General features: G+C 43.9%; 3 protein-coding genes across 9 annotated transcripts; 1 reads left to right on the forward strand and 2 right to left on the reverse strand.

Moving 5' to 3' along the window:
* Positions 1–925: 925 nt before the first annotated feature.
* tti1 (TELO2 interacting protein 1) lies at positions 926–10,712 on the reverse strand. Of its 2 annotated transcripts, none has more exons than XM_035738612.2 (8): positions 10,380–10,524; positions 7,904–10,231; positions 7,556–7,723; positions 7,088–7,233; positions 6,785–6,925; positions 4,495–4,699; positions 3,358–3,445; positions 926–3,167 (listed from the first exon to the last, which is right to left on the reverse strand). In XM_035738612.2, the coding sequence occupies exons 2-8, from the start codon at positions 10,206–10,208 to the stop codon at positions 2,984–2,986; spliced, it is 3,237 nt and encodes a 1,078-aa protein (XP_035594505.1). In that variant the 5' UTR covers positions 10,209–10,231; positions 10,380–10,524; the 3' UTR covers positions 926–2,983. The 2 variants fall into 2 exon arrangements, with proteins under 2 accessions (XP_035594505.1, XP_035594504.1); XM_035738611.2 differs by lacking the exon at positions 10,380–10,524 and adding an exon at positions 10,563–10,712 and having other exon boundaries at positions 927–3,167.
* On the forward strand, positions 10,704–15,100 carry LOC118359821 (regulation of nuclear pre-mRNA domain-containing protein 1B-like). Of its 6 annotated transcripts, none has more exons than XM_052482178.1 (9): positions 10,704–10,853; positions 11,043–11,139; positions 11,564–11,785; positions 11,944–12,073; positions 12,367–12,506; positions 12,667–12,788; positions 13,078–13,204; positions 13,399–13,574; positions 13,770–15,100. In XM_052482178.1, the coding sequence occupies exons 3-9, from the start codon at positions 11,635–11,637 to the stop codon at positions 13,917–13,919; spliced, it is 996 nt and encodes a 331-aa protein (XP_052338138.1). In that variant the 5' UTR covers positions 10,704–10,853; positions 11,043–11,139; positions 11,564–11,634; the 3' UTR covers positions 13,920–15,100. The 6 variants fall into 6 exon arrangements, with proteins under 6 accessions (XP_052338138.1, XP_052338136.1, XP_052338141.1 ...); XM_052482180.1 differs by lacking the exon at positions 10,704–10,853 and adding an exon at positions 10,929–10,946; XM_052482176.1 differs by having other exon boundaries at positions 11,043–11,785.
* A 1,026-nt stretch (positions 15,101–16,126) lies between these two features.
* LOC118359820 (protein-glutamine gamma-glutamyltransferase 2) lies at positions 16,127–21,986 on the reverse strand. Its single transcript, XM_035738613.1, has 13 exons — positions 21,841–21,986; positions 21,288–21,470; positions 20,126–20,353; positions 19,913–20,031; positions 19,637–19,765; positions 19,346–19,523; positions 18,767–18,896; positions 18,568–18,671; positions 17,887–18,129; positions 17,527–17,802; positions 17,269–17,429; positions 16,845–16,981; positions 16,127–16,581 (listed from the first exon to the last, which is right to left on the reverse strand). Exons 1-13 carry the CDS (start codon positions 21,848–21,850, stop codon positions 16,434–16,436), a joined length of 2,046 nt encoding a protein of 681 aa, XP_035594506.1. The 5' UTR covers positions 21,851–21,986; the 3' UTR covers positions 16,127–16,433.
* Between the last annotated feature and the right edge of the window lie 111 nt (positions 21,987–22,097).

A 22,097-nucleotide genomic window follows, 5' to 3' on the forward strand; every position in this document is an offset into this window, starting at 1 on the left:
TAAAACTAAAAGCATACTCTTCAAACAATCGCTGCCCGCACCCGCCCGACTAGCATCACTACTCTGGACGGATTTGACTTAGAATATGTAGACAACTACAAATACCTAGGTGTCTGGCTAGACTGTAAATTCTCCTTCCATACCCCATATTAAGCATCTCCAATCAAAAATTAAATCTAGAATCGGCTTCCTATTTCACAACAAAGCCTCCTTCACTCATGCTGCCAAACATACCCTCAAAAAACTGACCATCCTACCAATCCTCGACTTTGGCGATGTCCTTTAGAAAATAGCCTCCAACACTCTACTCAGCAAATTGGATGAAGTCCATCACAGTGCCATCTGTTTTGTCACCAAAGCCCCATATACTACCCACCACTGCGACCTGTTATGCTCTCGTCGGGTGGCCCTCGCTACATATTCGTCGCCAAACCCACTGGCTCCAGGTCATCTATTCATCTTTGCTAGGTTAAGCTCCACCTTATCTCAGCTCACTGGTTACCATAGCAACACCCACCCGTAGCACGCGCTCCAGAGGGTATATCTCACTGGTCATCAAAGCCAACACCTCTTTGGCCACCTTTCCTTTTAGTTCTCTGCTGCTCCATTTAAAAAAAAAATTGGACTTATATCTCCCTCACTAACTTTAAGCATCAACTATCTGAGCAGCTAACCAATCGCTGCAGCTGTACATAGCCCATCTATAAATAGCCCATCCAATCTACCTACCTCATCCCCATATTGTTTTTATTTACTTTTTTTTGCACACCAGTATTTCTACTTGCACATCATCATCTGTACATCTATCACTCCAGTGTTAATTTGCTAAATTGTAATTACTTCACTACTATGGCCTATTTATTGCCTTACCTCCTTACTCCATTTGCACACACTGTATATAGATTTTTCTATTGTGTTATTGACTGTACTTTTGTTTATTTTAATTTGATTTACTTTACCTTTATTTAACCAGTTAGGCAAGTATGATTGCGGCCTGGCCAAGATAAAGCAAAGCAGTTCGACATATACAACAACACAGAGTTACACGTGGAGTAAAACAAACATACAGTCAATAATACAATAGAAAAATAAGTCTATATACGATGTGAGCAAATGAGGTGAGATAAGGGAGGTAAAGGCAAAAAAAGGCCACGGTGGCGAAGTAAATACAATATAGCAAGTAAAACACTGGAATAGATTTGCAGTGGAAGAATGTGCAAAGTAGAAATAGAAATAATGGGGTGCAAAGGAGCAAAATAAATAAATACAGTAGGGGAAGAGGTAGTTGTTTGGGCTAAATTATAGATGGGCTATGCACAGGTGCAGTAATCCGTGAGCTGCTCTAACAGCTGGTGCTTAAAGCTAGTGAGGGAGATAAGTGTTTCCAGTTTGAGTTTTTTGTAGTTCGTTCAAGCCATTGGCAGCAGAGAACTGGAAGGAGAGGCGGCCAAAGGAAGAACTGGTTTTGGGGGTGACCAGAGAGATATACCTGCTGGAGCGCGTGCTACAGGTGGGTGCTGCTATGGTGACCAGCGAGCTAAGATAAGGGGGGAACTTTACCTAGCAGGGTCTTGTAGATGACCTGGAGCCAGTGGGTTTGGCGACGAGTATGAAGCGAGAGGGGCCAACGAGAGAGTACAGGTCGCAGTGGTGGGTAAGTATATGGGGCTTTGGTGACAAAACGGATAGCACTGTGATAGACTGCATCCAATTTATTGAGTAGGGTATTGGAGGCTATTTTGTAGATGACATCGCCAAAGTTGAGGATTGGTAGGATGGTCAGTTTTACGAGGGTATGTTTGGCAGCATGAGTGAAGGATGCTTTGTTGCGAAATAGGAAGCTGATTATAGATTTAACTTTGAATTGCAGATGTTTGATGTGAGTCTGGAAGGAGCGTTTACAGTCTAACCAGACACCTAGGTATTTGTAGTTGTCCACATATTCTAAGTCAGAACCGTCCAGAGTAGTGATGCTGGACGGGCGGGCAGGTGCAGGCAGTGATCGGTTGAAAAGCATGCATTTCGTTTTACTTGTATTTAAGAGTTGGAGGCCACGGAAGGAGAGCTGTATGGCATTGAAGCTCGTCTGGAGGGTTCTTAACACATTGTCCAAAGAAGGGCCAGAAGTATACAGAATGGTGTCGTCTGCGTAGAGGTGGATCAGAGACTCACCAGCAGCAAGAGCGACATCATTGATGTATACAGAGGAGAGTCAGCCCAAGAATTGAACCCTGTGGCACGCCCATAGAGACTGCCAGAGGCCCGGACAACAGGCCCTCCGATTTGACACACTGAACTCTATGAGAGAAGTAGTTGGTGAACCAGGCGAGGCAATCATTTGAGAAACCAACTTTGTGTTGTTGTTTGTGTCGCACTGCTTTGCTTTATCTTGGCCAGGTCGCAGTTGTAAATGAGAACTTGTTCTTAACTGGCCTACCTGGTTAAATAAAGGTGAATAAAAATAAAAAAATAACATACATTTAAAAAAAGGTGGAATTGCAGGCAAATGCAGGCCATTGTACTTACGGTAGAAAAGATCAATTATGGCATAGATTGCTACAGCGAATTGTATGATAGGCTAAGCAGTTACAACGAAGAGGTCAGGAAAAATACATTTCTGTTATAATAAAAAAAACAATAATTGTTTATTAAAAAGAGGACTATTAATTACTACCTTTTTTTCTCTTTACATTCAAAATACTGGTCGTTTGTCCATCCCTTGGGAGCACATTGGATTATGTACACCCTTACCCAACACAACAGAATCAGCACTTAACATTTGTGTTTCAAAGTCACTGTTAAACTATAGGATGAAGTCTGCAAGGCAGAGTCCCTGAAAAGAGGTTGGGGGACAAGCTATGCTCTCCTGAGGCTGTCGTCAGTGTAGTGTTCCTTTCTCGGCTTGGGGACAGATGGGTGGATGACTGGGGTACTGTTCATCAGTGCAGCTCACTGGATCTGAATCCCTGCTGGCTGTGTTTCCTCAGGCAAAGTCCTCCAGGAGTTTCAAGACATTATCTGTGTATTCATTCCTCGGGAGGCCCATCCCACTCAGCTCCACAGGCTGCAGGTCAGGGTGGGGTGGGTTGTAGGAGCAGGGACAGTACAGCTCGTTCAGAGTCAACCAGAAGGCATCAGGATCCACTTCTATTAGGCGGAGGAAGACACTACACAGAATAGAGATAGCACATAGATCAATTCAACTGAATAAAATTACAATAGAAAGCTTACTCTAAAACATAAGGTCATAAATGATATGGGATAAATCACAATATACAGACATAATAAGGAGATGGTATCAGATAAAAACAGGATTTTAATTGTACAGATAGATTTATTATTGCAATACAAATATACCTCAGACAGGCCTCTTGCAGTTTGGGTGGCTGTCTACAGCTGAGGTAGGGCAGGCAGGATTCCGTTACAGCATCCATATCTGAGTCCCCTGCAAATACAACTCAGATATACCACATATATACCAGAAGGAAAACCAAGGAAAAGAAAAAAAAATGGGAAAAGAAAAAAGAAAATGGAGATAATGTTGAGGAAAAAAGAAAATACTGAAATGACTTGGGAATTTCACAGCAGCCTGCCGCCATCTCCAGATTTCACACATCCACTCCCCACTCTCAGTACCTTTCATAACCATGGCAACTCCATCACTTTGTAGTAGTCCCCTTCCCATTCCCCCGATCCCAGACACGTATTCCCTAAGCTCCTAACTGGGCTGCCATTCAAACCTCATTTCAAAATAAGCTTTCTCGCTTCTTGCTAAAGCTTTTCTTATTTGGCAATTCAACCCAGACGGGTGAAAAACCAGCCTGCTCGTTGTGTCAGAAAACATTGGTGCATATTTGAAAAGATAAATGGGATTATTTCAGAACTCATTTGATCCAGTATACCTATCCCCCTCTTTTCTGTGGAATCAAGAGGTGAACACTGAAAATAAATACTGAGAGGGAGGCCAGTCCAGGTGTTTCTCTATTGGGGTAAATAAACATAAAGCGTATCACATTGGGAGAATTTCTCTATGGCCAAGAATTGCCTTTCTGGAGATGCCCCAACGGTGAGGTGGTGCTGATGTTTACCAGTGTAATTCTACTATTTCTGCTGCAGCAGCCTCTGTCTCTCTGTGTCTCAACTTAAACCGACTCAGCTGTATTCATCTGGGGTTGATGTGAAGGGAGGTAGCGTCTTCACAGACCAAGGACAGAAAGACCATGAATCGGCTCAGCTAGGTGAGGTATATCCAAACGGTGGGTGTCATGCTGGCCCTGCCTTGTGTGTCTCGATATCCCTGGACTAAGGCAGCAGCCATGTCTGTCTCCCTTGGGAGCTTGGTTGGGGAAATGTACATGAACAAACACCATTCAATGCAGTCTATAGGATACACCCGTGTAATTCCATAACAGTGCAATAGTGGCACCTAGTGGCCAAAAACGTTACCGTTTTAACATTCCCTAAAAAACTATGAAAATAAAGCTGAGTGCCTACCTAGGTCTAGATGAAGGCAGAGAGCCCCCAGGCCCTGCAGCACAGCCAGCTGTAACTTGTAGGCCAGGGTGTGGCTGTAGACTGGGCCAGCCCTGGCACTCACTGGCGCCTGTTTGGACAGCCAGGCAGTCAGCTTGGGGATCACCTCTTTAGACACCCTCTTCCTCAGGAAATCTCTGCAGGTTTCCCCCAATGTGCACAGAACCTAGAGAAATACATCATTATAAATACCAACTGTTCTAGGTGAATCATATGTATACAGTCAGGTCCGTAAATATTTGGACATTGACCAAGCTATTATGATCTACCACAGCATATTGGAGTTGAAATTAAATAATGAATATGAGCTGAAAGTGCAGACTTTCAGCTTTAATTTGAGTATTCCAAATCGGGTGAATGGTGTATGAATTACAGCACTTTCTATATGTGGTCGCCCTCTTTTTAAGGGACCCAAAGTAACTGGACAATTGGCTTCTCAGCTGTTCCATGAGCAGGTCTGTGTTATTCCCTCATTAGTTAATTTACACTCGGGGCTCCTGAGTGGCACAGCAGTCTAAGGCACTGCATCTCAGTGCTAAAGGTGTTACTACAGACACCCTGGTTCGACTCCGGGCTAATTCACAACCGGCCGTGATTGGGAGTCCCATAGGGTGGCGCAGCGTCGTGGCCCAGCGTCGTCCGGGTTTGGCCGGTGTAGGCCGTCACTGTAAATACGAACTTGTCCTGAACTGACCTGTCTGGTTTAAATAAAAAAAGGAAGCAGATAAAAGGTTTGGAGTTGATTTCAAGAGTGGCATTTGGAATCTGTTGCTGTTAACCCTCAATATGAAGTCCAAAGAGCTGTCACTGCCAGTGAAGCAAGCCATCATTAGGCTGACAAAACAAATCCATCAAAGAGATAGCAAAAACATTAGGTGTGGCCAAATCAACTATTTGGGACATTCTTAAAAATAAAGAACGCACTGGTGAGCTCAGGAACACCGGAAGACCATGGAAAACAACTGTGGTGACAGAATAATTATTTCCCTGGTGAAGAAAAACCCCTTCACAACAGTTGGCCAGATCAAAGACACCCTCCAGGAGGCAGGCCTATCTGTGTCAAAGTCAACAATCAAGAGAACACTTCACTAGAGTAAATACAGAGGGTTTACCATAACATGTAAACCATTGGTACGCCTCAAAAACAGGAAGACCGGATTAGTTTGTCAACCAACATGTAAAAAATCCTGTACAGTTCAGGAACAACGTCCTATGGACAGATGAGACAAAAATCGACTTGTACCAGAATGAAGAGAAGAGAATGGAAAATGGAAGGAACTGCTCATGATCCGAAGCATAACACCTCATCTGGGGCGGCAGGGTAGCCTAGTGGTTAGAGCGTTGGACTAGTAACCAGAAGGTTGCAAGTTCAAATCCCCGAGCTGACAAGGTACAAATCTGTCGTTCTGCGCCTGAACAGGCAGTTAACCCACTGTTCCTAGGCCGTCATTGAAAATAAGAATTTGTTCTTAACTGACTTGCCTAGTTAAATAAAGGTAAAAAAAAATAATTTAAAAAAATCTGTGAAGCATGGTGACAAAGGAAGCAGGATCAATTCTGTTTAGGCCTATATTATCTGCTCAGATTCAGCCAAATGCTTCAAAACTCAAAACTCATTGCACTACTTCGCAGTGCAGATGGACAATGACAAGTGGAATGTTCTGCAATGGCCAAGTCAATCACCTGAAGCCAATTGAGCATGCATGTCACTTGCTGAAGGAAGGCAAAACTGAAGGCAAAACGCCCCAAGATCAAGCAGTAACTGAAGACAGTAAAGGCCTGACAGAGCATCACCAGGGAAGAAACCCAGCATCTGGTGATGTTTATGGGTTCAAGACTTCAGGCAGTCATTGACTGCAAAGGATTTGCAACCAAATATTAAAACTCACAATTTAATGTATGATTATGTTAGTTTGTCAAATTACTTTTGAGCCCCTAAAATTGGGGGGCTATGTATAAAAATGGCTGTAATTCCATAACGGTTCATACAATAATTTTGACAAAACCTTAAATTAAAGATGAAAGTCTACACTTAAAGCACATCTTGATTATTTCCTTTCAAATCCATTGTGGTGGCGTACAGAGACAAAATTATGCAAATTGTGTCACTTTCCAAATACTTATGGACCTGACTGACAAATTAATTCCCATGTGTACTTTTTCCTAATTATGTAATCAACGATGTATTATGTAAACAGGAAATGATTATTATTTAACTGAGTGAAGGTGAGAGCAGTAGTGAAATAGACACCCTGAAGGCTCGGAGGACAGCTAATGGGTCATCAGCAGTAAGTCTGAGCAGCAGGGCAGGCCAGCAGCGGTGGGCCATGGGCAGTAGCTCATTCTCCTTCTGACTTAGCACACACACACACAGTTCCAACACATCCAGGACCTGCAACAAACCAAATCAAAAACCTGGGTCAGGACTCACAGAATTGGAGATAGTGAGCACACGTGACAGCAACATGTGGCAGAGGCTTATATTTTATTGAACTCTCTGGTCTTTAGATTTCAAGCCAAGTATCTTTGAATTCAAAAGAATCTAGAGGACTACCTTGAGTCTGAGTCTCAGGCTGGGGTCTGAGAGCAGGTGAATGCAGCGCTCCATGACGTCTTTAGCTATGGTGATGTGGGCTGGAAGCTCAACTTTCACATCAGGACCATCCATATCCTCTTCACAGTCCATGCTTGGTGGGAGCTCTGAATTCAAATCAAAATAATAATACACGTTTGAATTCAGTGCTAGAAACCCAGCGACTCATAACACTGATGGGTTCTGATTTCTGTTGCACTGTTTTTAATTGACATTTTTGAAACATGACTAACTGTCACAGCAGCACACCACACAAAATCGTCCCGATGCCTAAAAAGCAGCGCAATGACTCAATGACTTATTCAGGTCTGACACGGCACAGTAGTGTTGAGAACCTTCACCAAGCACAGCGCTAATGTTGTGCATCATTAATGTGAGAACTTTGTTTTCAGGGGAATAGTGTGGCAGTCAGAGAGAGCCCTAACTAACCTGGGTGCTCTGTGCCCTCCTCCTCTGCCCCGATGCCCACTGCCAGCTCCTTCTGTTTGTGGTAGTCCAGGAGAAACTGGTGCACATTCAGCTGGTCCTGCTCACGCCACACCTTCTTGGTTCCCAAAGCGTCACTTGTTCCCGCAACACTAGAAGGGAACCACCTCGCTGTAGTGGAAAAGCAACATGATTAAGATTGTATTACTTAGGCTGTGTTAGCTAAAGGTTGTCATTTTGTGTCCTGCGTTTCAATTTCCACTGAGTTCTCCAATTCAAAAGCATGCCATGACATGGTGATAACAATGTTATAAACTAGGGAAAACATTTAAGTGGATGTGGAATCTTTACCTAGAGCCTTCATAAGTGAGTGCAGCACAGTGCAGAACAATGGGGACATCTCGTTGTAGCTCATGTCCAGAGCCAGCAGCACGCCCTGGACTATGTCCCCCACCAGAGGCAGCAAGCTGGGGTCGGAGTGACTGAACATGACGGTGAGGACCCTGGGGGCATGGGGGTGGACACCCAGCCTCTGGAGGTTCAAAGACACGTCGTTCAGCAGGTAATCTGAGTTCTCATTGATCAGCTCCTTCAGGGAGGCGTATCCACAGGCCTGGCTGATGTCCCACATGGCATCCAGCGCTGCCTGGCTGATCAACAGGGTTTCATCCCCGGCCTTCTCCAGAACCGGGTACAGTGATGTCATCAGAATGAGACGGAAGTCCATCCCCAAGGCCTGGGCGAAGCAGCCTATCCCCTCCAATTGAATGCAGATCTGCCAGATGTTGCTGTTCAGCTCGTGGATGTTGGAGCTCTTGTGGACTGCTTGGACCAACTGGAGGGGATTCCCTTTCCCTTCAACCCCATTAGATATGGAGAAGAGACTAAACTGAGTTTGCTGCTCCTGTTCCCCTCTGTCTGACTCCTCACCAATAAGGGTTGGCAGGTGCCAGTGGCTCAGGCAGATGTACTCCTCTATGATGGATTCTACTACTGCTTTCAGGTCCTCCTGACTGGGCACTCCCTGCCTCTCCTGCCCTCCTGCCACACCGATGCCTGCTGCTCCTGTGATCACCTCATTCAGCACCATTGCAGCTTGCTTCCTGTAGACCGACGACTCCTTGTACAGATCCATGAAGTGATCTACTAGGAGATAGACGTTCCCATAGTAACCTAACACCCTGCAGATCTCCTTGAGCAAGGAGAAGATTCTTTCGTCTGTGAAGTAGAGGAAGTGCTTCCTCTGAGCATGTGCCCCATGTGGCCCGGGCCCCGTCTCCACAGTTACGGCAGAGCTCCTCTCCTCCACGATGCGTACATCCATCACGTCTAACTCCAACACCTGCATCAGGGCCTTGGACACCCGCTGGAGGTGGGCCGCCGAGTTGAGTACCACTATCACCTTAGGGCCCAGGATTTTGAGGTAGCCCAGGAACACGTTGAGGACAAACACCTTACGCTGGTCATCAGACGTTCTCATGAGGCGCGGCAGCGAGGTGGCCAGGGAGTGGAGGTTCTCTGACAGAACGTTAGTAAAGGCCTGGTTGTTACTATCTGAGCTCTGATGCCTCTCTGCCACCTCCCTCAGGGCAGCCTCACACCTCTCCCTCACAGTGGGCTCCTCATCGTTCACAGCCCCCACCAGAGCCTCCAGGAGGGGGCCCACACACTCACCCAGGGAGGAGTTACAGTTGGCCAGGAGGTGGTCTGAGAAGTTCACCATCTCAAGCCTCACTCTCCAGTGCTGATGAGCTGAGGTGCAGGAGATTATCTTTTTTAACAGTAAGGCCAGCCTCCCAGAGGTGTCTCGCACCCAGTCCTGAGTTCTCTGCACTACCAGCTCCCATACTCTCCCCAGTTCCCACAGCTGTCTCTCCCCAGTCCCTGTGTTCTGAAGCTGGTCGTCAGCCATCACCAATCCCACTGTCTTGAACCACACCTTAATGGCCCTAACTGTGACAGCATGTCCATGTCTCATATCGCCAGTGATCACACGGCTCACAGCGATGGTGATCCCAGGTAAGAAAGAAGCCATGGTGCTGCCTAGGATACGCCTCTCCTTCTGATCCACCAACACATGGTCCATAGAACAGTCACACTGGAGGGTCAGGGCCTGCAGGCATTTCAGAGCAGCAGCCTGCACGGTGCGGGACTTCTCCTGCTCTCCCAGTGCCAGCAGCAGGGAGATAGCAGCCCCAAGGCCAGGCAGCATGATGGGCTCAAACAGCTTGAAGACGACGTCACCATAGGCTGCATGGAGCAGAGCATCCAGGCACCTCAGTACTGCAGCTCTCAGCTCCTCGGAGGTAGGTGCTGGCTTCCCTGGGTCTGTGGGGGAGCAGAGGCAGAGGCAGAGCTCTGAGAGAAGGTCCCTCAGCGTCTCCCAGCTCCGTACACAGGTGTTCTCCAGGACATATCCCATGGCCTCGGCCACAGCCTGGATCAAGCCATCCCGCTTGGGGCCAGGGATTTTGAGGATGAAGCGGAGAGGAAAAAGGACATAGTCCTGCAGCTGCTGCAGAGTTCCATGATTTACATGCCTCAGCTGTGTGCTCAGGGTTTCCACATTGCCCACCGTGGGCTCACGAGTCAGGAGCACACAGGCTGGACGGAGGTAAGCAAATGCAAGCTTTGGGTCATCAATCTGATGGTCCATTCTTTGAAGACAGATGTCACTCACTGAAAGAGAGAATGATGATATTGGTCATTTGATCATAAACTGTTTTGGGATGCAGTAGTGGGATGCAGTTTAGCAGTAGGCATGCTCAATGCATTCAAATTATTTTGACTATCAGAATAATAGCTTAGAGGTATATCTTTCAGTTACCTAAATGTTAATCTTATAGGCCTAACTTTGGTCCTTTGCTCGTCACCCCAAAACAGAACTTTGCCTGGCCATCCTTGCTAAAGGTAACGTTAACGTTAGATAGACAGAACGCTAGCTATCTAATGGAATTCTTAAATGCCAAAGCAAGAGTAACCTAACAAAGTAAGTTTCAAATTAGCTTACCTTTGTTAGTAAATATTTTGTGACGGACATCTGAGACGAACGCCTTTCGAGATACAGCACTGAAACTGAATGAAGACTGTCCTAGCTGGCTGTCACACCAGCGTCACTTTTCCCTGTAGCTACGTCATTATCCTGCGTCGCATAGCTGTGTTTACCATGCTTGTTTGCTAGCTTGCGTGCTTTGGTGCAGTTAATACTTGTAAATTAATTATATTTAAACATATTTTGGGGTCGAAGTTCACTTCGCTGCACTTCAATTTTTTTGACCAGCAAAACTGGCTAAAGGAAACGGTACGATTGTATCTTTGTCGTTTCCCCCCCTAGCAAAGCATGATGATACTTGACCGACAGCGGTTGATTTAGCGAGCTAATTTGCATGTAAATGTATGTCGTTTAATATAGCTACACGTGACAATAATTTCATAATATTTCAAGTAATGATCTAATTTCACCAGTTACTCTGCAACGTTTTTCGAACAGATTTTGTACGGTGTGACTGCGTCGGGTGAAAGGTCAAGCGGCCATCTTTGAAGAGATCCAGAGACTTTTAGAAAGACAGCTGGCTAACGGAGTGACGGTATAGCGACATATATGTGTATTGGAAACGCACATTTACTAGACTGTGAATGGATGTATTGGTAATGAACTTGCAACTAGTATCCCAGAGTAGCTAAAGAGAAAACAAAGCCAGTGAATAGGTTAGCTAACTCGCTAGGCTAACGCTATCTAGCTAGGACTTTCTAGATGGCTATTTGTAAATAGATACTATAACGTTAACGTTAGATAGCGAGGTAAACACGTTAACTAGATTGCGAACTCATCAATGTAAAGGCGATTGCATAATTAATTGAACACGTTTTTGTAGGTAGTTAAATTAAGGAAGACTCGAGAAGCATGGACAAAGAGACGTTTGGGTAGCAAACGTTAGGGGGTTTCATGCATAACATTAGCAGGTTGCATGGCTAACTGTCTGGAACTTTTGTTTTTGATGACATTACTAGTTTCCTTAGTTAACGTCCAAGAAACAGTTGTGGGGTGAGGCATATCAAAGAAAGACCTCTCTGGGCACATCATGTCATCATTTTCTGAGTCTGCGTTGGAGAAGAAGCTTTCGGAGCTCAGCAACTCTCAGCAGAGCGTTCAGACGCTGTCTCTGTGGATCATTCATCATCGCAAACACTCGTCGCTCATCGTCAAAGTATGGCACAGAGAACTGAAGAAAGGTGAGAGAACTTATGAACGTTGCCACCTCGACAATATTGTCTACCACAGCTAGTTGCACACTGAAACGTTAATGTCACTTGAAGTATGCCAAACACTGTTATTTACCTTGTCTACTTTCTGTATTTGTCTTGTTTCCTTTCTGTATTTGTTTTTACAGCAAAAAGCAGCAGGAAGTTGACTTTCCTTTATCTTGCCAATGATGTGATTCAAAACAGCAAGAAGAAAGGTCCAGAGTTCGCCAAAGACTTTGAGACAGTCCTTGTTGATGCTTGCTCTCATGTTGCAAGGTATGTGGTCTGGGATGATACAGTTTCAGAGCTAAACTTTTCTCTTGCACTGAAATGTTCCTTTAAGAGACTTGTGCTGCAGGCCTATGTTTTAGTATACCGTGTTTGCATTGGAGGGTTGGCCTATCTACATTGGTAAGACATTAAACTGCTTCTAAACATTGGTAAGTGGAGTACACTGCTACTGCAGTATAACAAGACAATAACCAAAAGTATCAAATAAGTTATTGAGTTGCTTGGCTAGGAAGAGTTGAATTTCATGATAAATCTCTCTTTTTCTCTCTCTCCCTCAGAGAGGCTGATGATGGCTGTAGAAGGCCCATGGACAGGCTGCTCACTATCTGGCAGGAGCGCAGCCTCTACAAGGTAGAGTTCATCCAGCAGCTGAAGCTCGCCATCGAAGACTCTAACAGCCCCCAACACCAACCCACAGGTACGGTCAGTTAGGTTATCACTAATGTAGCAGTACAGCTTTACTAGATGACTGACTGGTGACAGCATGTTTCGTGTGTGTGTTTGGATGTCAGAATTCCCATGCAACATCAACTTCCAATTGGTTGTTTTTGTATAAATCTGTGGTATTTTTTATACAGAAGAGAAGAAGGCCCCTAAACGGACCTATCAGAAAATCCAGGAGCTGGAAGAAGAGGAAGAAGATGACGACTACAGGGGCCACATGTCCCCACAGGATTCAGACATCTCAGGGCCACAGCTGGTAGACAGAACTAACACAACTCCATATGTCTTTAGCCCATCCACCAGTACTTTACTTATTACACTGCAATGTGACAGCTTTTCACACTAGTTGTAATTATCTCCCAACTCTCCACTAGGTGTCAGTGATCCATAGATGTCCAATGGACTCATGATTTGGAAAATTCTCGTTTTTGTACTTTGGTTGTGAATTGTGTTTTAGAAACCTTCTCCAGATTGAAAATTGGAGATTGATACCCAGAGCTTTGGTATTCACACACCCTTCACTTCTTCCCCCATCCTCCCCTCAGACGGAGGAGCTGGTCAAAGCCCTGCAGGACCTGGAGAATGCGGCCTCGGGTGATGCTGCTGTGCGCCAGAAGATTGCCTCTCTGCCACAGGAGGTGCAGGATGTGTCCCTGCTAGAGAAGATCACTGGTAAGTCCTGAGGGAGTTTTTGTGGTATCTGGAGCACAGGTGAACTTTTGTCCCCGCCCATCTCCAAACTCAATCTGTATTGTAGACGAAGGGATTATTTTTTCAAACTTAAATTTGGTGAATTAAATAGTTTACGATATTGTGCTTAAGGCATCATTCCACCCTGTTTGACTTGACTCACCCTGACCCTATAGATAAGGAGGCAGCTGATAAACTGTCCAAGACGGTGGATGAGGCCTGTCTACTGCTGGCTGAGTATAACGGACGTCTGGCTGCTGAGCTGGAGGACAGGAGGCAGCTGGCGCGCATGCTGACAGAGTATATCGGTAGCCAGAAGGAAGCCCTCACCGAGAGGGAGAAGAAACTGGAGGCATGTCTAAACCATCTAAATCACTGTTTTACTTGTCTCTTGTTACAAACAAGTAATTAGAATGTGGAAATATTTATGTTCCCATTATAAAATTACAGCAGCTATGTAATTTACTTGGCTTGTTTAGAAGAAGTACTCAGTGAACCCATCTGAACTGTGTACCATTTGACATCAGTAGCATTCTTTGTATTGCAGGAGTACAAACAGAAGCTGGCACGGGTCACACAGGTGCGCAAGGACCTCAAGTCCCACATCCAGAGCCTGCCTGACCTCTCTCTGCTGCCCAATGTGACGGGAGGTCTGGCTCCTCTACCCTCTGCTGGAGACCTGTTCTCCACCGACTGAGCTCCCTGCTATACCCTGCCTCTTGCCAGGGCACACACTGTTGAACCTGCTCTCTTGCTACTGAACCCTAGGGAGAGGCTCAGAGGGACAGTGGGAGCTTGGGGACATCCCTGGTGGGGGAGACAATGGTTGTTGACGATTCTGTTCCACCAGCTTGGACACATTTCTCCTGTTTGTTTTTATTGTGAATGCCAGTCGAACGCCAGCTAACTGATTCTGCGTTGGAAAGAAGAGAAGTGTTGGTCATCAGCCAATCACCATTTTTCTGCATTGTTTATGTGCTCGTATGGTGGGATGGTGGCTCACACACCCACTAGATCTTTATGAAGAGATGCATCTCATTTATTTTAATGGCTTTAAAGTTGGTTGATTTTTGTAATGTTGGGGAGGGGGGGATGTTTTTCTATGTAGGTTATATTTTGGTTGTGACATTATTTTCATCTTCCATTATTCCAGCTCAACACTTTTCAGGTCTGTCATCAAACATGTTTTGCATTGTCATGCATACCAATCATCAGTCGATACCGTTACAACCATGTGGTAGTTTTTCTCAATCCAATGTGAAATATTTTAGCCCTCAGACATGTGGTTGATAGAAGTTATGAGAGCAAACGTGGGGCAGATGGAGACACTGACTTATAGTCATTTAGAAACACGTGTCCATAAAATGGTCTTTGATGAGTTCTGCTCTTTCCCAGATGATTGCATCCCTTGGTACAAATGTCAAACTAACTAGCAGACTGATGCTTTTCGGGGCTATGCTTTGCCACCAATTATTCAGACTTGACAGAGTAGCAGAATCTGAACTGGCTCATGGTTCATTGTCACCACTGCAGTCCTTCCTTGCTCAGGAGTCAATCGTTAACTCAATCTGATTTCTGCGATCTCTTTAGTTTGGATTATGGATCCTGGGAGATAAGTGCTTGTCAATGTTACAGAATGCAGTAGGAGTAATAGGAGGGCATCTGCCCCAAGAAATGATGTTTTGCAGATGATGTAATAAAGTGGTAGTTTTTCAGTAAAAACAAAACAAATCCATGGATACAAATAAAATTGAACAATTGGGAAAAAAAGCTGTCCAGACTGGTTTATACTCTGACTAAAGCTGTCCAGACTGGTTTATACTCTGACTAAAGCTGTCCAGACTGGTTTATACTCTGACTAAAGCTGTCCAGACTGGTTTATACTCTGACTAAGGCTGTCCAGACTGGTTTATACTCTTAAGGCTGTCCAGACTGGTTTATACTCTGACTAAAGCTGTCCAGACTGGTTTATACTCTAAGGCTGTCCAGACTAGTTTATTCTGATAAGGCTGTTCAGACTGGTTTATACTCTAAGGCTGTCCAGACTGGTTTATACTCTGACTAAGGCTGTCCAGACTGGTTTATACTCTGACTAAGGCTGTCCAGACTGGTTTATACTCTGACTAAAGCTGTCCAGACTGGTTTATACTCTGACTAAGGCTGTCCAGACTGGTTTATACTCTGACTAAGGCTGTCCAGACTGGTTTATACTCTTAAGGCTGTCCAGACTGGTTTATACTCTGACTAAAGCTGTCCAGACTGGTTTATACTCTAAGGCTGTCCAGACTGGTTTATACTCTGACTAAGGCTGTCCAGACTGGTTTATACTCTGACTAAGGCTGTCCAGACTGGTTTATACTCTGACTAAGGCTGTCCAGACTGGTTTATACTCTGACTAAGGCTGTCCAGACTGGTTTATACTCTGACTAAGGCTGTTCAGACTGGTTTATACTCTGACTAAGGCTGTCCAGACTGGTTTATACTCTGACTAAAGCTGTCCAGACTGGTTTATACTCTGACTAAGGCTGTCCAGACTGGTTTATACTCTGACTAAAGCTGTCCAGACTGGTTTATACTCTGACTAAGGCTGTCCAGACTGGTTTATACTCTGACTAAAGCTGTCCAGACTGGTTTATACTCTGACTAAGGCTGTCCAGACTGGTTTATATTCTAAGGCTGTCCAGACTGGTTTATACTCTGACTAAGGCTGTTCAGACTGGTTTATACTCTGACTAAAGCTGTCCAGACTGGTTTATACTCTGACTAAAGCTGTCCAGACTGGTTTATACTCTGACTAAAGCTGTCCAGACTGGTTTATACTCTTGACTAATGTGACGTTGATACATTGAGTCTGTTTTATATTTTTAGGTGGACATTTTGAATTTATCGACTTCAACCAGCGTCTTCCGACAGGTGGCTTTACTTCTACACAACACTTGTCTCTGATTCAGTGCAAACAGATTTGTTGCACTATTTGATGTAGAACAATGGACTTTCACAGCATTTACAAATGTAAAAAGGTCATTCACATTTCTGTGAAACAAATCGAATATTTGTATTTCTTGAATAATTAGAAATGCTCATCTAAGTGCTACAGCATGCAAACGTACAGATGTCATCAAATACTGTAAGGCAGTGCGATTGAAATGTGGCAAATCTCTTCTTAAAAAATAAATAATAATGGCATTAGTGTCGTTGGCCGTTAAATTATTCATTCCTTTATCTCAATGTTCAAGTATCCCTTGATGTTGCTCAGCTTGTCACTGTCAAAATCTACCGTTAGGGTCCTGGACCCGGTGCTAGTAGGTGTGAATTCCACTGTGTACTTGGCCTCTTGTTTTGGACCCACAGTTCCAACACTGCAGGGAGAATAGAGAGAACAGGAAGGTCATGAGAGGGAAGGATACAGTGACGTGGGCAGAGAGCATAGTTTACTGGTGGGCTATATGAGAGGACCTCTAGTATTTTCCAATGTGAGAAGGATATGTGGCCTTGAAGTGAGTTTACAATCATGCCTACTACAACTGTACTTCCATATTTGGAGATTCTTTGCAGACTAGTGGCTAAAAAAGCTATCAAGCTAATATTGAACAGATCCAGTGTGTCAGCACTGTTTGTATACTTCTGTATGAGGAGTTTTCCATCTGTGAGGCTGGCTCCCATCACACTGAAGAAGCAGTTCTGCAGGGGTTCTGGTAGAGGGTTCTGTAGTGAGATTTGTGCAGACAGCTTCTGGTTCACTCTGGGTTCTCCCAGGAGCTGCAGGAGAACATGTTAGACATGCTGATTATACCCTCTCCGAATACCTACACTACCGTTCAAAAGTTTGGGTTCACTTAGAAATGTCCGTGTTTTTGAAAGAAAAGCTCATTTTTTTTGCTTTTCTTTCAAAAGGAAGGACATTTCAAAGTGACCCTAAACTTTTGAACGGTAGTGTAAATATTACACAAAAGTAATCAACTTTATCTGAGGAAAGGAAACATTTTGAATGATTTGATTTAACATCCCAATTTCTACAAATAATTGGTAAAGAAAATAACCAATACCTTAATGGCTATATCTGGGTTCTCCAGCACAATGGTCCTCTTTGCCTTGTGGAATTCCCTGGGACTTGATTCGATGACAATGAGAACCAATTGAATCAGCCTATCTGACGTTATGGTGTCATCATAGTCAACATACTCCAGTCTTAGGGGAAGGCGCTTCTCTACAGATCAGAAGACAGCAGGGTCAGGAAAACATATACATTCCATGTTTCTGGCTAATACTGTAGATGGCACGAAGTAAAACTAATGAAACCTGACCTTTTCCAGTGGGAACCTCCATGGTTAAGTCTTCAATAAATCCACAATTGGCACCTGGTTTGCCATCATAGGACACAATTCGGGCATAAAACATAACACGACACGTCTTGTCAGCCTCTGTGTTGTTTGTGACGACTGCAAACACATCCAAATCTGCCCCAATGTCCATGTCAGGGGACACCTTGATCTTCACCTTCAGGCCTGGTTCCTCTCCTTTCTGCTGGATCTCATGGTGATGCTTGGCTCTCTCAAAGACCTCTCTCTCCTGCAAAGAACCTGAAAGCCACCAGAAGGTATAATGCAGCTCTAGCCCAGATTTACAAAGTCTGATTTTATGTGTCCTGCAGACATGTGACCTACCTTCAGGGTGCTTGTATAGGTGTGTGATGTCGTGCCTCTCGTCACTGCCCACAGCCTTGGTGCTAATAAAGTGCCCCACATCTATGGACGATCCCCCCATCTTTACCATCCTACCATTGGTCAGCTTCACATACTCGACCACGTCAGCGTTGACCTCAGCAAACACAAAGGGGGCGTCGTACTTCAGATTTAGTTCCCCCTCTTTAATGGCTTTCAGAGGGACAGGGCCACAGCAGAACACTCCTGTCAGATAGAATAACCAAGGCCATGGAGTGGGTTGTTGTACTGCAATTGTTGTGAGAGTGTACATGCCAGACAAAGTAACACATCATAAAACGTTTCCCTTTCAACAATTGTCTCTGGATATCTCTGAAGATAGGCCTACATCAGACTACCATGCATCTTAACTGGTTGCACCTTGCATTAAATGAGTTGAGGTAGATAGTGTGACAAGTGACCTAGATACTCCCAGCTGAGTGGATTAATACCTAGTAACAGGCAAATCACACAGATAGTATTGCATTCTAAGACACCTAAGAGGCCTGTGTCGAGAGTGTGAGTTAATTCATTACTTGCTTTGGCCATGATAATAGTGCCAGCTTAATCTATGAAACATTTTCATGCACACGGTGGTGTCTGACTTGAAATATAACTTTTGTGCATTAACATTTGCAGGGTCACCTTCACTCTTTTCTTGTGGTGTGGGGTCACTTGCTTGCCAGCCATCATAGCCTGCATCAAGATCAGGACGAGCCATCCAATTATCCACCCACACGTGGAAGTTCCTGAAACAAAGTGTATAACACGGGTACATTGTAACATTGTTTCACGATCATATAGAGCATTTTTGTTTCAGCATCGCTTAGAGTTTTATTCTCACCATACGGAATCATCAGATATATCATTCCCATCCTCATCATACAGGAACTCAATCAGTAGGTTGCTGTTCGTGTCATGAGCGGATCCAAAGTTAGTAACCACTCGACACGGGATACCCAGAGCACGAGAAACTTGTGGACAGAAGAAGTCACACATCAGCACCTTCCTATCACTTGGCACATAAAGAAAGGCACTGAAGGTATTACAAGTAGCTGCAGATTACAGTCCTGACAGTTTCCATTGAAGCTATGCACTATAAATAATCTTGTTAAAGGGCTTGCTTCATGACCAGACAAAATACGTATTCTAGTACTTGCAGCTTCAAGACAAATATATACATTCACTATTTTATGTACAGTACCAGTCAAAAGTTTGGACACACCTACTCATTCAAGGGTTTTATTTATTTTTGCCATTGTAGAATAATAGTGAAGGCATCAAAACTATGAAATAACACATATGGAATTATGTAGTAACCAAAAAAGTGTTAAACAAATCAAAATATATTTTAGATTCTTCAAAGTAGCTACCCTTTACCTTGATGACAGCTTTGCACACTCTGAAGTTATTTGGCTTTTACCTGTGCATGCTACTGCAGCAAACACCCAACACTGGCCATAGCGAACCCTCTGGCAGCAGTTATCAGCCCACTGATGTAGTATGGCAACACTGTCTGTCCAGTGAGAGGGTCTCACGCCATCATCATAGTCACCTGACCAGTTCCCCACTAGCACACCTTTGTCATCATTACTGTTGATCTGACACACAAGGATAAAATCATTACTTTCTTATATTGATGTATTGCAGTCAATAGTGCCTGATGTTAAGTCTGAGCACAGCCACATCCTGATACTTCAGTGCTCACACTTACCATGGCACTGATCACCCTAGTCACATAAACTGGGTTTCTCCTTCCAGAACAGTCTGCATCGGCATCTGACGAGTATTTAGGATTCTCATCCAGGAGTTTCAGACAAATGTCCAACATCCCAGGCTCAAACTACAGAGGGAAAACCGGAAGACAGGGATAAATATACATTAATCCTGGCTTGTCATACTGTACACAGTTCAACTAATTCAAATTCCAATTATGCATGCTACATGTGCATTATATAATGTATTATTCTGTGGAAGCACCACAACATACCTGGCCAAATGTCCATGGGGAGGCTTTGATTCGTTTTGTTGTGCCTTTGTAGATGAGACCAGCCTGGGATAACACATACTCCTGCCTATCTCTCTCTTCCTCCATGTATACTGCATCCTCTGTAGCCAAGAAAAATAGACAAGCAGATTACAGACGAGATCTATTACAGAGCTCCCTGGTCTAATGACAGTGCAACAAAACACTCTGACTTACTGGCACACCAGGGATTGAACAGCAGTACAAACTCCCCCAGTTTGACCTTCTGGCCCTGGTCCAAGGTCAAGGAGTACAGTCCAATGGGGACATCAGGAGGGGAGGACACAGACAGAGAGACTACATTCCCAGGGGGACTATTAGTGGACACACTCCAGGCTGTCTTTAATGCAGAGTCAGTCAGACTGAAGGTAGACTTGGTGCCTGATTGCTCTTTAGGTAATGGCCCTGTTGAAAGACATCAATTAGAATTATGCCTTTAGGACAAGTCACCTGTACACACTGAGGAAAAGCGAAACCGAAGAGATGATTCCCCTCGATGCCGTAGACATTCAGTAGGGTCTGAAATTATTGACACTTGTGCCATTCCACCTCAAAAAGCACAAGAAAAATAATTTTGACAGAAAGTTGGAGAATCCTTGCTTGAAATTTCAGTATTTTGTCAGCAAAACTGTATGTATGTGAATTTACATTAATGTATATGAATTTACATTTACAGTGGGGTCCGAAATTATTGACACCCTTGATAAAGATGAGCAAAAATGATATAATAAATCATACAAATGCTGAGCTGTATTGTTTGCTAAAATAAATTGGGAAATTATATGATTTTATATTAAGACTGCTGAGAGAATTGCTGAAAGAGATTTTGTTTAACATTATATAGATTTTTCTCAAAAAGGTAGGTGTAAAAATGATTGACACCCTAGTTTTCAATCCCTTTCAATACCTCACCTTGCGGGGAAAACGGCACTGAGCCTGTTTCTAAATAGTTTTATGAGTTGGAGAACACATTGGGAAGGTTTGAGGACTTCAACTGAATCCTTTAGGACTTTATTACAGAATCTTCCCAGATCCTTGATATCCTTCGTCTGTACTTATGGACGGCCCTCTTCAATTCAAACCACAGGTGTTCAATAGGTTTCATGTCTGGAGACTGAGATGGCCATTGCTAATCTTAATATGAATCCTATCAATTAAAATGGCCAACTTGAAATATTTGAAGGATTTATTATATAATTTTTGCTCAATAATTTCAGACCCCACTGTAAATGTAAATTCATATACAAGAATATAAATTCATATGCATACAGCTTTGCTGACAAAATACTGAATGTTACAATCCTAATGAGGTCTTTGTATCGTGTCCAGAGTACTGTACCTATCTCTACTATGAGCCTGAAGGTGCTGACGCCTGCTTCGAACTGACTCCCAGATCTGAGGTGCAAAGTGATGGTGAAGGGCAGGCCCCTTCTAACTATCAGCCGGTCAAGCCCATTCTGGTCAGTGTGGTGAGTAGTATTGTTGATCCTACTCTCCAAATCACATCTCTCTATATCCAAGGCTGTGAAATAAGTCAATTAAAAACACATTTCAATCTCATCAAGGCCATTATCCTAAGTAAAAATGTATAGTATAACAGGTAAAAATGTGGATTACTAACAAGCAGTGATTTGTATTCCTTTCAAACTCTTATATTACTTATTAATCGATGTTAATCAGCAACAGGTTACCAAATGTCAAGCTTTTTTTCTGCTGATGGTATTTCTTAGCCAAAATATGTCATTTCAATTGTTTAACAACCTGTCCACCAACCTGTTAAACCTGGAGAGCTTCCATGAGTAAAACACACACAAAGACTTTGAAGAACCACAGTACATTTTGATGTATCGATACAAGATAGATACACACTAAAGAAACGTTGTTTATTTTACCTTGATCCATTACTTTAGATAATGCTGGGTGTTCCTGGTTGGGCCGTTAGAACGCATGCTTTATGATGTCCTGGCTGTAATGTCAGCCCAGGGATATTTGTAGCATGTGTAATATGACCAGAGTTGTCTGTCAGGCCACATCCCCCTTGAAGCTGTTTTAGTCACGTTGTTCCTTCCCCAACATTATTAAATGTGGCTTGCATTACATAAAGATGGAATTGTGAACTGTTGGTTTGTAAATTCAGTCTATGGTATAG

Source organism: Oncorhynchus keta, chromosome 27 (assembly GCF_023373465.1).
Source record: "Oncorhynchus keta strain PuntledgeMale-10-30-2019 chromosome 27, Oket_V2, whole genome shotgun sequence".
Lineage (NCBI taxonomy): Eukaryota > Metazoa > Chordata > Actinopteri > Salmoniformes > Salmonidae > Oncorhynchus > Oncorhynchus keta.